We start from the raw sequence: 14740 nt of genomic DNA, 5'->3' as shown, positions 1-14740 counted from the left end.
TAACGCTGAAGGTATATTTAACTTTGTCACGCGGTCCAAACTTAACAGTCCTTCATTCTTCATCAGGGCCAGGGCCTGCAGGGTCAAGCATACTCCCGAACCCTGAGGAGGTCGACGCTGACGGGTTCCTCAAAGACAAGGATCTTACTGCAATCGACGAGACAGTCCCTAAGGAGAAGAAGCGGGCTAGTGGTGGCGATGACGTCTGTGGGTTCTTTAACAATGCGCGTACAGAAATCCAGCATGGGAAGAAGCGGCGATTGCACGATTGTACGCTCTGCAGGTAAGTGATGAGCATCATTGACAACATGCTACATTCCCACTGACTGAGATGTCATAGCAAATCCAACGCTCCGAAGATCACCTATGTGTCTGATCTCACGACTGCCCGCCGGCACCTTGCGAAGGAGCATGAGGTATGTTCATTACCTGAAAAGCACATTGTCATATTAACCGGAACAGAGCAAGTACAGGAAATGGGCCGAAGAAAACCAGTTCCCGTCTATGCTCCAGAAGGATGTCGATGCTCGCGCTCAGCAAGTGAAGTCTTGCCTTAACCAAAGCTCCCTTGACTGACACGTTACTGAGCTACCAAGGAACTCCGACTATATAGAGGTCAGCTACACATCTGAAGACTTCAAGCAAGCAGCCATAGAATGGCTTGTCGCCACCAATCAGGTATGCCCTGCTCATCCTGCATTGAAATTAGTTTCTGATAACTCCAATAATGCAGCCTATTCAAGCGTTCAAACACCCGAAGTTCAAGCGGATGATCAACATTGCAAATCGGACGAAGACGGGTATCAAGATACCAGGTAAGAAATCTACGAGGAAGGAGATCATTGATCTCTTCCGTGATCATCTTGCCCAGTTGAAGAAGCGCTTGAACGTGAGTATGGATTCGCATACCTCAGCTCTTTGGTCATCTCATTCGCTCCAGGGCCCAAACGTTCTAGGGGAGGTCAGCAGCACTGAAGACTGCTGGAAGTCAGATGTCTCGCATGACTCGTACATGGTGGTTACAGGCCATTGGATTGAGGAAACTGCGCCAAATTGCTGGGAGCTCCAGTCGGACATCCTAGGATTCGTGAGACTCAATTCCTCACATACAGGTAAGCGCCTCGGGCAAGCCCTTTTCAAGATTCTGTATCGAGTTGGGATCGTTCACAAGGTGTGTCTATCACTCCAGTTATTGTGTTCCATTTAGCATTTAGTACATACACCAGTTCGGACACATGACGGCAGACAATGCATCAAACAATGATACCATGATGGCTGAGTTGGCGTGCTTGATTAAGCAGGCTTGCGGGCGAGACTACGATCCGCAAAAATGGCGTATCCGGTATGTATTCATACATCTCAACGACTACCCGGGCCGCTACTGAAGGCATTCAGTTGCCTCGCACATGTTATTAATCTGGCAACTCAATCGTTAATCAAGACGTACAGCCCTGCAAAGCACTACGACCCTATGAACCCAGAAGCACATGTCCCTACAGACCGAGACAAAGTGGGTATCGTACGGTCGATTGCAGTGAAGGCAAGTCCGTCATCCACATTTCAAGTCATCGTGCCATACGTTGTCCCGCTGCGTACCCGTACCACACCCGTATGCGAGCCTGCGTCGACAGGTCAGGTACGGGTACGCGTGTACGTGCGGGTCGCGTTTTGGAAAGCGCAACCGACGACGCGTTCTCGAGAGTCGCCAGGTCGCGTGTACTGAGCACAACACATAATAGTATGCGCGCGTACCCCTACCCGTGATCTGTGCGCTGGGCTACCGGTACTAGTCATGCTCACAGTGTGTGACAGGTTCGATCGTCCAGCAAGTGGAAAGACATGTTTCTTAAGATACAAGCCCCTCATGCTGAAGATGGAGCTGCAGCACCGGGTGGAGCTTCTCAGGCTGCCGACGGCGCGGAAGATGCGACGCCTGGTGTGCAGGCATCATCCAAGGCCTTGCCGCAACCAAGGATGCTGACCCTTGATATGCCCGTCCACTGGTCATCAACAAATTTGATGTTGCATCTCGCTGTGAACCTTCGAAAGGTGCGCCTCGTTACACTATTATCATAATCCTATTCTTATGCCAACTACAGGCTGTGGACCAGTTCGTGCAGGAGATTATCTGGGTGGAAGCCAATGCGGCGAAGTCCGCAAAGCTTCATCACCTCTGTCTCTCTGATGCGGAGTGGTTGCGGGTACGGAAGTTTTTGGAATTGCTTCAGGTAAGGCGCTATACTTGTTGCTTTGCCATTTTTAGCTGACATCTGCTCAGGTTCCAGACCTCGCGCAGCAGTCCTTCTCGTCGGACTGTTTCCCGGCGCTTCATATTGCGCTTCCAGCTCTAGAGGCATTGCACGCTGTCTGGAGCCGGTGCCTAACGGAAGCGCATTATCAGCCCTTCCATTCGGCACTGGAGAAGGCCCTAGACACTGTGAAGGAGTACTATGATCTAACGGCCGATTCTGATGCATATATTATTGCCATGGGTACGCTTTTGGTGCTTTTCGGTTGTCTTTTACTGATACACCTGTCCCAGTGCTTGACCCTTTGGAAAAGTTAAGCCAAATCAAGCAAACATGGCCAGAAGTGTTGTATGCAGAAGTTTTTGTTTCAGCCAAGCGAATTGTATGGACGCCTAACCTTCTATTCAGTTCCTTACTGACACAATGCAGTTCAAAGAACGCTATCTTCAGATGTACCCCAGCGGTGTTATAACCACAGTCAAGAAGTCCAACAAGAATCAAAAGTTACGCCACCTGCTTAGTCTCGGAGACATGGCATCGCTCTCGTCTTCGCCCTCTACATCTCCTGCTCCCAACCCCACTTCCGCCCCTGACACCAGCGCGAGCCCAACTCCTCCGTGGGAACAAGCATTCAACAAGTATCTCGACGGTGAGGATGAGATAACGGAGGATACAACAATTACCACATGGTGGGGTGTGAGTTCACTATTTTGTGGCCTCATAACTCGCCATGCATACTAACTAATGTCTTCATGCAGCTAAACCAAGCTCGGTATCCTGTGTGGGCTTCTCTAGCGCGCAACTACCTCCCCGTTATGGCCTCCTCCGTGTCCAGTGAATGGGCATTCTCTGGGGCTGGCATCACCCTGACGAAGCGTCGCAATAGACTTAAGGCTGACATTGTCGAGGTGCTGCAAGGGTTGAAGTGCGCGATGCGACATGATCTGCTTATCCGGCCCTCGGGACCAACTTTAGCCCTTGAGGAGGAGCTTCTGGCAGAAGCAGACCAGGAAGATAAGTTAATAGATTCTATCCCCCCCAGTGCCACAGATAGCGGTTTCACGATGGAATTAGACTTGGACAGTGATGCAGAGGAGTCGGATGTGGAATCCAGTGACCCATGGAGCTGGGGATATTGATTTCCTTGTGTTCCCCTGATTGATACAAATGGCTGTAGATATCTCTATTCTCTATATTTGACCTCAATTTTTGTATAGAAAACTCTACACCGGCCGAGAAAATTGCATCTGCACATTGCACAAGCATTCTACAAACATAAGTAGCTGAATTTCCTTTTCCGGTCACAGTATGCCGGGCTGAAGCCCGAGCCTGACCCAGGCCTTGATTTCTCAAAGCCTGCGGGCTTCAGGCCCAGCCCGGCCCGGGAAATCACTAGTGGTTACTATAAAGTCACCGAGTTTCAATTACAAGTGGAGATCAGCAACAGGACTCTTGGTATAAGTTTCAGAGGCCATACAAAGTTTAGCCTCTATATAGAAATTAAAAAGGAAGAGCAGTAAGAATATGTTCATTCAAGAATAAATATACTATACCTTGAATAGAAAGGGGAGTAAGCAAAGAGCCCTTCATATGATTTACAGATGACAAATCCCATTCAATGGAAGGAAGAGGAAATCCTCGGATAAGCACCAGAGTACCACGTGAAATCTTATCCTTGATGAGCTGAACTACCGCAGTGCAATCCTCAAAGGCCGGATCCCCGACATTCTTACACCTATCATGAATATCGCATATATACACAAAAGAGTCCTTAGACTCAATTTGTGATATATCTTGAGCAGAAGCCATAGCACGCACCCCCAAAACATCCTATAAAACAATGAATATATATAACATATCCAGATGGGTGAAATCATACTGGACCAACTTTGCCAATAGGCATAATCCAAGGCTCCATAGTGACCATACCATTGGCCCATTTGACTTGACCGGTACCAGCAGGGAACTCTACACCTTCAACGCCAGCAATCATATCCATAACATCCAATTGAGCAGCCATATCCTCCACATCGGAATCAGTGAGACTAGTCAAAGTACTCGGAGGAGTATTGGAAAACCTGGGTACACCATCGAGGCTGAAATCAACACCAAAAGTCGAAAGAGACGGCAGATGAACAGCAGGTCTGACAATGCCGGGTGTCCTGGAGATGGATCAAGTGACCAAGTGACCTAAAGTTGCAGGAGTTTGATATGCCTAGCACACAGATTGAAGCAATATAAAAGACAAATAATGGGAAACCAACCTGGCCATGCTGCGCCCAGTGAATAGACCATAAGATATGGGTTTTTCCACCGAAGCCTTCTTAGAAGATAGGTCCTAAGAAAGACCCTGATGAGTACATTCCATGGCTCCAGACAACACAAGGTTGTATTTTTGAAGTTGCAGATCAGGATGAAAAGTGTATACATCCGTACGATCCCACTCAACCCAAATCTGAGCGGTCTCTCGACACCAGAGAGATTCAGAACCAGGCTGAGTACACAACCAAAGATCCCCAACAGTGGGCCTATCCACCATAAAGGCATGAGGGTCAGTGGGCAAGAAAGGAGCCTTGAACAACCGGAAACAAGCAATGTGACCCTGAGGATGGACAACACCAGTCAGCTGTTTCATAAGTACTACCACAGCATGAGATTCCCTGGAGACGTCAAAGTGACCAGTGGAAAAATCAAGCTTTGGAATCTGGACTTCAGAAGATAAAGACATGACGAGGAGTACACAACCAAGAGTGATAGAACGGCTGAATGAACAGTAAAGGCACTACAAAGTGCAGGACCAAGTAATCACAGCCAATCACAATCCCTACCAGAGGGACACCAGGCATGGAGAAATCAATCACCAATAATAAAAGGTCACACAGTAACAAAGCATATAATCATCAGACTACGCGAACCCCTTCCTGAACAAGAAGCAACCGATACATATATATTTGATATAGATATGTAAATCACCGCAAATGTCACTAGTAGGACAATACAATATCTAATCTGTCAGAATCAAACATATCCAATATTCTGAATGCATGACATTGCCATAAAGCACATCCAAGTACCTACATCACACAAACTAGCGTGCCACATCAATTTGGGAGCCAATCAAACTGCTCAAATCCCAACCGGCACATTGAGGACCCCAGCACCGCATCTTCAACTACCGCACCTAGTCAATTCCCATGGTAACAAAGGCCCTCTGACTATGGAAAATGGCACACTGATCCACAAATCTTGAAAATATTCTGGTATACGTGTTACATGTGTTACAATTTTCCCATGCTTATCTCATTCTATTTCCATTTTGAGCATTGCTATTGGACAGTACTTTCTCTGAGTAGAACCTCCCATGGACGCTATCTCTTTTCACACCTTATCTCTCCTGACTCACCTTCCACCAATGAGTGCCCTTGTACTTCTCATATCTCTGAGTTATGTTCTCACAGGATAGCTTATGTGTCCTTTCTTATTGTTCACTTCTTTAGGTATTAACCCCTATACCAGTTACTGTATATACTGTAGGAAAACCCATGTATTCCTAGTGTTGGGTGCGGGTCGCACCGCAGGTGGTCAGAGTGACACCGCACCCGCACCCGCATACTCCATACCCCCGGCGGGTGTGGGTCTAAAACCCGCCATCGAGACCGCGGGTTGTTGGCCGATGCCCAAGGCCACCTGGGACCACTACACAGGCATCGAGAATGGCTTACCAGGTGAGCTGGGTCCTCGCCCATTGCACATAAGTTGCTCACAAGGCTGGTAGTGGTCTTAATATGCTCCCTAAATGACTGGTCAGTCGATTTCTAAGTCTAAAATTGATCATTTCAGGTATAAAATAGGACCCCTCAATGAGAACCGCAGACCTGTATGCCCGGCGTTGTGGGTCGCGGTATGGCACGGTGTGGACAGTTCACGCACTGTACCTGCACCTGAGCCCTCGGGTTGAATACCACAGTGGCACCCGCCACCTGTGCCCAACCTTATGTATTCCTTAGTTCAACCTCCTGTTGAATACAGTGATTACCTGGACTCTTGACTTGACCGTTGGCATTGGCCCGGCCAGACCTACCTTTCAGTACGCTTACTGAGGTAGTGATGACATAACTGTTGGCATGTGGCCCAGTTATCTCAAGACGACTAGTTAGGACATCGCTTCCTAACAACATGCTCCAAAGCTTACACTGAGAAGTGCAGAATGTTCGGTGGAACAGTGCTGAGTGAGGGACAAACAGAAACGAAACAGACACTACAAACCCGATTTTGTAGTCAATTTGTAGTCACCACTACAAGCAGACATAGGATCGGACATTTAACTTTGTATGGGCCACTACACAAATTTATTCCCACAACTTCTCAGCATTTTGTTCCCATGGTGCATGTGTTTGGCAAAGTGCTCAACTTTGAGCATAAGGACTCATCCTTCATACCTCAGGACTCGTAATCAGAACAGTCACAGTTCACTTAGACCTTCCAGACACTATTGAGATATCTTAGAATCATGCTTAAACATGAGTATATACCATAATGATTCATCTCCAGTATGAACAATGCTATCACTGCATTAAAGTATTGGGGACCAGTAGAAGAGTGAATGAAAACCACAGTACTACATCAATAGTGTCACTGTTCCTGGGAGTAAATTACACACTTCAGATGCCAGTTGGGAAGCCCGACTTACAGCCACATAGCGGAAGTGTGGGTTCTTCCAGTCAGAGATATCCTCGTTGTCCAGGTCCTCTCTTGCTGGCATGTTACCATCAACAGCAGCCCTGTCACGGCGCTGATTTGCAGTCACAAAGAGGATGCGCAAGATTATAATGACAACAATCTGCAGCATCATAGTCCATCAAGAAAGAGAAGATGCCAATGAAGCCAGCTCACCTCAAGTGCACGAGACACCAGGCAGCCAATAATCCCGGTTGTGTAGACAGGAGCCTCTGAGTCTAAAAAGAGGAAAGGTCCAACGATATTCCTGCCGGACATGAGACATTTATTCAGTGAAGTGAACATACTCAGATGCGGAAACACACCCAGTAGCAACACCCAAGAACACCGCAGCACTTGCGAGGGCTTTCTTGGTCTGACCACCAACATTACCTGAAACAAGTGACAGACCAACAACAAAGGTTGCATTAGAGGCGCCCGTGATCCCTGGGATACGAGTTAGTGTGCTACATTGTTGCATAGAAGGATTAAGATCCTACAGTAGCCGATGAGTCGAGCAACTTTCGGCTCAGCCCAGGCGACCATGGCGAAGCCGACAACAGTCGGAATGTTCGTCAAGACCATAAGTATAGTACGGGTATTCTTGGGCATCCTCTGTGTTGCATACATAGCGACAAGGATGCTGAGATAACTGTGAGAGAATCAGATGGATATTTGAGCAGAATAACTTACAAAAGAACAATGATGAAGCCATAAGGGATCTGCATCAAGGTGGTCTCCAACGTGCCAAAGCCGAACCTGACAGCGAGTCAGCGGGAGCCCAAGGAACCGGAAAACGAAGGCAGTGACGTACCCTTTCGTGATCAGAGTGCCGAAGTTGGACGTGCCACCCTGCAGACAACCGTCATCCACCGAACGTCGTTTCAAAGGCATGAACTTACGTTGGGGACATTGGCAAAGAACCCGAAGAGGAAGAACAGGTAGATCTTCGGGTCGATGAAAGCCTCCAGCACCTGAGAAGCATTCCATCTACAGAGACAAGGTGAGACACAGCTATGGCCACAATGGTTGCGAGAGACTCACTGGCGATGTTCAGGCCCATGATGATCATTCCGTTTCCTGTAAGCAAGTGCTCGTAAATATATGCTTGAAACTAACGACCACAATAACAAACCTCGAGACAATAATCAGCCGCTCGGGCCTCGTGAACCAGTGGGTAGTGTACGGCGAGTCCGGGACAAAGATAAACAGAATGATGGACCATCCGGAGCAGAGAGCGCCGATGATCAGGAATTCATACTTCCACGACGAAAGTGCGCCCTTGATCTAGAGGAGAGCTCGTCTACGCAAGGGAAAGCATCCAGAATATGACACTTACATGTCCGATCGCGTACCCGAGCAGACCGCCGAGGGCAATACCAAGGCCGTTCGCACTACCAGCATGATATTAAAACGGGATAGTTACGAGCACAACGAACGAAGCGTACCAGTACCACCAGCCAATACGGATCGGCTGCTGACCCCTTGTGTACCAGGTCGCAGTGATGAGAAGGAACGCCGGGTCCGCGGTCGCCTCGAACGCGCCGGACAAGACACGCAGAACAGCGAGCTCGGTAAAGTTCCTGCTTGCGGCTTGACACATCAAGAGGACCCCCCACATGAATATCTGAATGGCTGGAAATGTGTTCAGAGGTCCCGAAGAGCAAGGCGGGGACATACGTTGAACGCCAGATACTTGTTGAGTGGGAACTTCTGCATGAGCATGTTCGTGGGTAGAGCCCATCCAAGCCAGCCGACTGTATGAGCACTATCGGTCAGCCGTATGAGAAACACAGGACAAATACGCACAGTAGAAGAGACTAGAAAGCCAGCTCTTCGACGTGTCAGTGATGTTATTCGAGGTGTCAAGTACTGAGATAGCTCACGTATTCAGACGCCAAAAGTTTGAGGTCCTTTTTCACTGACACATGAAGCTACATCAGGATTTCGGGGGTCCTCGGCAAAAAGCGTACTTACGTCCGAAAATAGCGGCGTAAGAAAGGGTGGTCTTGTCGCTGTGAACGCGGAGTTGAGACGAGAATACGAATGCGCATGAAATGACTTACATGTAGTAGAACTAGGGGGCAAAGATCAGTGTTCATTCAGATCATTAAGACAAGAGAGAACTCACTGCATAGCAGACTGCAAGAGCCGGGATAATGAGCGCGTCCACTTTGCGTTCGATGCGCTTGACTTGAACGGGGTCGAGCACGATCGTGTTCATCTTCTGGACATCGGCGAGGAACTGGGGAGAAGGGTTCTTCTTGAGAAACTTGCCAAAGAACGACCGGGGCGGTTCAACGTCCTCGGCCTCTCGCGTAGCCCAAACCAAGTCGTCGGGCGCGATTTCGAGCTGTTCGACGCTCTGCTCTTTCTCCTTCTCCACGCGGACGTCCTCACCCATAGCGCCGGGAGCAAGGACAGCGGGTGCAACGTGAACCCTCTCAGTCATGATGGATAGTCCCTTCGGTGGCGACGTCCAGGACAAGATGCAGAATTCGGCCGTTGCAAGTCCGCACTTTAGCAGAATGCGAACGCGAGAGAGCGGCCCGGCCGTCGCGATATTTCTGTGCTAAGAGAAGTCATATCTTTACCAACGTTATTGCCGGGCAGATGGCGGAAGCGAGACTCGGAGGTCAGCAGACGAACGCCCTTCTCGAGCTAGTACGCATTGCGCGGCCCCACAAGATTTGAATCTTCCGTACTCCGGATTTGCCATAGCTAAACCAGGTCAGGGAATAGTCATGCACCACACCTGACCTCGCCTTTTTGGAGTATGAGACGGGAGTACTGAAGGCATTGTCTAGCTGGCGCTTTCTGGACTGCGAACAACGGGCTTCGAACGACGACGCCGACTGGCTGAGACACGCGACTTTCGAAGTGGTCACAAGGTTAGGGTTGTGATCGATATCACTGCCCTCGGATACAACAAACGCCCTGCCTTGAACCCAAACCACTCGCGATCCAGTTACAGACGGGATGCCGGCGATTCTGGCATCTGTGACTTGCCTAAAAATACCTGAAGTGGCCGGCATGAAGCTGGAATAGTCACCAGTCATCCTGCCCCTATTCCCGTGGGCTGCGTACGGTCCGCGTACCCGTGTCTTTGCATCCTGTGTGCGATGGACTCTGGAGTACAAGTATGTGGCTGCTGGCAAGAGTGGTTGACAGCACTCGTCCGCCATGCCCGCCGTCGACTTCTACGCCCGCTCCATTACTGAGCTCGTCGCGAAGCGCGCTCGAGAGCAGCCCGATACCCCCGCTATCTACACCGGAGTCCCAGAGTCTAAAGCCCTCCTTCAGCCATTAACGTACGTCGTCGCGCTTATACTGATGAATACACCCCTGTACTCACGTTCCCTTGTCTAGCTATCGTGATATAGAGAAGGCCGTTCATCGACTGGCCTGGCACTATGCCGACCTCAATCTCCAACCCCAAGCAGCACCAGGGACGACCCCGCCTTCCAGAGTCATCGCCGTGCTCGTCTCGACGGCTATCGACGAGACTTTCCTAGAAATAGCACTTGCCACCCTTGGCCTCACCGCCCTCCTCCTCTCCGTGAATAACTCCGTCGCCGCAATAGCTCATCTGATTAAGAAGACGAACGCAACCCACCTTATCTATGGCCCGAAGTTCTCCCAAGAAGCTCAGGACGCCCAGCAGCAGCTCGAGGCAGAGGGATATCAGGTCGGAATCGTACCGGACCAGAGGTTTCCGCTGTGGGGTCCCGACGGGATCGCCGCTGCAGAAGTGAAGGCATTTCCGGCCGTGGTCCGCCCCGAGGAAGAGAAGAGCAGAACTGGTGTCATTTTGCACTCGTCTGGATCGGTCAGTGCTCACTACGGCTGCCGTATTATCAGTCGGGTCTCAATATTTTGTTTCTCCCAGACGGGTTTTCCGAAGCCTTGCTATATTACACATTATGGTTTGATCGCCAACGCATCCCTTAATCAGAATAAGCCCGGGTTCAGTACTCTTCCCGTCTTCCATGGCTACGGTCATTTCGCCACGTAAGTCACGTCTCGAGCGGTTCTCTTGGAGCCATTCTCACTACCGCATGCTAGGTTTCGCTGCCTGTACTCTGGACAGCCGTTCACACTTTTCCCGCCCCATCTACCTTTGACGTGCGCAAACATCTGCGCGGTCATCGATGCCTCCCCGCCCGTCCGCCAATGTTTCGCGGTGCCGTATGTGATAAAGGTATGTTGGTTTCCAATAACATTCGCATTTCCTGACCTCTTGTATTGCTTGCAGTTAATGGGTGAGAACCCCGAAGGCGTGAAGAAACTCGCAGCTTTCGACACCGTCAGCTACGCCGGCGCTGCACTCCCAGTGAGCCGCTCTCTCCCTACAGGACTTGCGCATGCGCTTGACCTTATGGTTCCATAGGATGATCTGGGCGACCGCTTGACGGAGGCAGGAGTGAAGCTGCTCAGTATATATGGTCTGACAGAAGTACGTCTACAGCACCTCCTACCCGTAATCTTCGGTCTGACGACTCCATCGTCCACCCGTAGACCGGCACCTTGATGAACTCGAACCGCGACTTTGACACGGACAAGGCGTGGAACTGGGTCCGCCCCCTCCCCCAGAGCGCGCCATACGTCGAGTTCGAGCCGCGCGGGGATGACACCTTCGAGGTCGTCGTCAAGGACGGGTACCCGCCCAAGGTATGCACACGCCCCTCCTGGCTATGTTGTGGCACTGAGGCAAGAGCTCGTGTAGATCGAGACCAACAGGCCGGATGGTTCGTATGCGACGAAGGACTTGGTTACACGACACCCGGAGCATGCAGGTTGGTACAAATACGTCGGGCGTCTGGATGATACCCTTGTACAAACCCTTGGAGAGAAGACGAACCCGGGTGCGTTCCAAGCTTCTGGACTTCGTCTCACTGTCTAATTGATTCGCATAGTCCCAATCGAGCTTTGCATTCGAGGGAACAGTCCCTATGTCCAAGAAGGTAAACGCGCCAGTCCTGCTTGGCGAACATGCCTATTCACCGGAAATCTTTCCAGTAATCGTCTTCGGCGCTGGAAGACCTCAAACAGGATGCCTCATCTTACCCTCCGAGCTGGGCAAGGACCTCTCGCGCGCCGAGCTGATGGAGAAGGTCTGGCCCATCATCGAGCTCGCCAACTCTGCAGCCCCGACGCACTCAAGACTACTGCCGGAAATGGTCGAGTTCCTCCCGTACGGCACCGAAATCCCCGTCGCGACGAAGATGAGCATCCTCCGGCCGGCGTGCTACGCCAAGTTCAAGGACCTCATTGGTACGTCATTCGCTCCTCGACGCGGGTAGCGGAAGAGCCGACTGATGTAATCCATCTGACCTTCAGATGAAATATACGACCGCTTTGAACGGGGTTCGGGGAAAGAGAAGGTCGTACTTCCCCGGGCGGAACTCGAGGACTTTATCCTGGAGACGATTGCGAAAACCCTCGGCCCGTCAAAGTCGGCAAAATTGAACAAGACAGTCGACTTGTTCGAGTTCGGTGTCGATTCGCTGCAAGGTATTCGTATCCGAAATACACTCCAACAAGCTCTTGAGTTTGGGGACAAGGCCCTCGGGCAGAATGGTGTGCTTTCTATTGTACTATATACTCTTACAGCGCATGTGCTGATTACGGTTGGCAGTGATCTACGAATATCCTTCGGTTGAGAAGTACTGTTTTGTCATCATGCGTCATCGTTCGCGTCTGACCGGTGTATCATCAGGCTTGCCGATCACATACTAGCTCTGCAATCCGGCGGGGATGTCGCCAAGTCGGACGAACAGCAACACCGGGTGATGCTCGACATGGTCGAGAAGTGGGCAAGTAGACTAGAATCCCACAGACCCGAAGGCGACGTTTCGTCTTCGGACGATTCTCGTGTTGTAGTGAGTTCCTGCGCTGCTTATCAGCTTACGCGTAGACTCACGTACGTCTGAAAGGTCCTGACTGGTGCCACTGGCTCCTTGGGCGCACACATCCTTGCGCAGCTCGTGGCCTCACCGTCTGTCATGAAAGTGATCTGTCTATCTCGTGCCAAGTCACATGCGGATTCGTTGGAGCGGATCCGCGAGTCGTTGCGGACGCGCAAGCTGTCACTACACGATGAGAGCAAAATCGTCTCATATGCTGCCAACACGAGCGAGGATCACCTCGGTCTCAGCGAAGAGGAGTATGAGCAGACACGGCGGGAAGCAACAGATGTCATCCACGTAAGTCTGCCCGCCACTCCAATTCCTGGACTTTACTTCTTACCTCACGTCCAGAACGCGTGGCCGGTCAACTTCAACCTGAGCATCGAGTCGTACGACGCGCACGTCGGCGGCGCGCTCAACCTGCTCAACCTCTGCCTGCGCTCGCCGCGCGCGCAGCCCGCGTCCTTCTACTTTAGCTCCTCGATCAGCTGCCGGCAGGGGGGGCGCGAGGCGGTGTGCCCCGAGGACTTCCCGCCCGAGCCGGGCACGGCCGCGGGGACGGGGTACGCGCGCAGCAAGTGGGTCGCGGAGAAGCTGTGCGAGCGCGCGGCGCGCGACACGGCGGTGCGCGTCGGCGTGCTGAGGATCGGGCAGATGGTGGGGGATACGGTCAAGTGTGTGGTTTCTTTCTTCCTCGGAGGAGCAGGAGAGACTGACACGTTACTTGCGTAGCGGCGTCTGGAACGAGACGGAGGCGTGGCCGCTGATGTTCAAGGGCGCGAACACGGTCGGGTACCTCCCGCGCACGGACGAGGTACGCGTCACCACTTCCCTCGCGCCCCTTTTATCTCACATCCCCCAGCACCCCTCGTGGCTGCCGGTCGACTACGCCGGGCGCGCGGTCGCGGAGATAGTGCTGCGCGCGGACGCGCCGAAGGCGGTGGTGTACCACATCGTGAACCCGGACACGTCGGCGTCGTGGGACGACATCCTGGCTGCGCTGCGCGACGCGGGCGTGCGCTTCGAAGCGGTGGGCACGGAGGAGTGGCTGGAGAGGCTCGCGGGGAGCGAGAGGGACCCGGAGAGGAATCCGGTTATCAAGTTGTTGGTGGGTGTCCGCTTTGTGCAAGCGAGGCGTGGGCAGGGCTGATCGGTGTTGTTGCAGCCGTTCTTCAGGAAGAGGTACGAGGGCGGGGTGAAGCGCGGGATGGTGTTCAGCACGGAGGAGACGGGGAAGGTCGTGCCTAGTATAAGGGCTGCGCCGCCGGTGAGCCGGGGGGTGGTGAGGAAGTGGGTGCAGCATTGGAAGGAGATTGGGTTCCTCGCGTGAGGGACCGAATAGAGATAGATGAGCGGTAGACGCTCCCGTTAATTCCATTTACTTTCATTCTCGAAAGAATATTTAAGATATTATGTTATCCGCCCTTCTCTAAAGCATGTTTCTGGTGGGTTTCTTATTCACATATGGAGGTAGAACAAAGATGTATATATTTTTGTCTATACGACGGAGGCCGTATCCATGAGATTGCTGGATGGAAAGCAGATACACTACAAGCACGAGGGATACTGCTTGCAATCGTGCAGATGAGTTCACGGGAGCATCAGCACAGGGGCTCGTAGCAAATGCCGTGGAAGAGGACTTGTACAAGATACGAGACCTCAACGGCAACAGCCCCTGACAAGCGTCGGGAGATAGGGAGCAATCGAGCGAAGCTGCACAAAACGATTGTAACAAGCCATGAGGTGTGCGACCGGAAGGCGCGAGACGGTTCGGGCTGGACCAGGGTGAATCAAACAAGGAGAGATCTCGACGCGTCTATGGATGTCGATGTCTGGTAGGGACGAGCATTGGGCAGCGCGGGGTTG

The 14740-nt window shown here is 51.6% G+C and overlaps 3 protein-coding genes across 3 annotated transcripts; 2 read left to right on the top strand and 1 right to left on the bottom strand.

Annotated features, from left to right (window-relative positions):
- Positions 1-1977: 1977 nt before the first annotated feature.
- Positions 1978-3343, top strand: GLOTRDRAFT_27069 (uncharacterized protein; the record flags this gene model as incomplete). Its single annotated transcript, XM_007870965.1, has 6 exons — positions 1978-2049; positions 2100-2228; positions 2279-2492; positions 2543-2631; positions 2679-2945; positions 3008-3343. Coding segments are annotated over 6 exons (1107 nt in total), but the record flags the coding sequence as incomplete, so codon positions are not given.
- A 3429-nt stretch (positions 3344-6772) lies between these two features.
- Positions 6773-9735, bottom strand: GLOTRDRAFT_122762 (MFS general substrate transporter). The gene is made up of 18 exons (XM_007871026.1): positions 9097-9735; positions 9032-9042; positions 8943-8980; positions 8852-8886; positions 8775-8799; positions 8646-8722; positions 8414-8592; positions 8305-8359; positions 8101-8252; positions 8010-8045; positions 7868-7955; positions 7780-7817; positions 7659-7724; positions 7466-7608; positions 7292-7412; positions 7143-7233; positions 6940-7089; positions 6773-6884 (listed from the first exon to the last, which is right to left on the bottom strand). The coding sequence occupies exons 1-18, from the start codon at positions 9415-9417 to the stop codon at positions 6882-6884; spliced, it is 1629 nt and encodes a 542-aa protein (XP_007869217.1). The 5' UTR covers positions 9418-9735; the 3' UTR covers positions 6773-6881.
- Positions 9736-10133: 398 nt separating this feature from the next.
- On the top strand, positions 10134-14384 carry GLOTRDRAFT_64731 (L-aminoadipate-semialdehyde dehydrogenase). Its single transcript, XM_007871025.1, has 17 exons — positions 10134-10276; positions 10335-10794; positions 10855-10976; positions 11031-11166; positions 11221-11298; positions 11356-11421; positions 11484-11636; positions 11692-11830; positions 11882-11929; positions 11985-12239; positions 12306-12545; positions 12604-12631; positions 12685-12847; positions 12902-13548; positions 13607-13688; positions 13737-13982; positions 14040-14384. The coding sequence occupies exons 1-17, from the start codon at positions 10149-10151 to the stop codon at positions 14202-14204; spliced, it is 3156 nt and encodes a 1051-aa protein (XP_007869216.1). The 5' UTR covers positions 10134-10148; the 3' UTR covers positions 14205-14384.
- Positions 14385-14740: the final 356 nt, after the last annotated feature.

The sequence above is a fragment of the Gloeophyllum trabeum genome (assembly GCF_000344685.1).
Source record: "Gloeophyllum trabeum ATCC 11539 unplaced genomic scaffold GLOTRscaffold_00013, whole genome shotgun sequence".
Taxonomy (NCBI): Eukaryota; Fungi; Basidiomycota; class Agaricomycetes; order Gloeophyllales; family Gloeophyllaceae; genus Gloeophyllum; species Gloeophyllum trabeum.
This window is presented reverse-complemented; position numbering and strand designations above follow the sequence as displayed.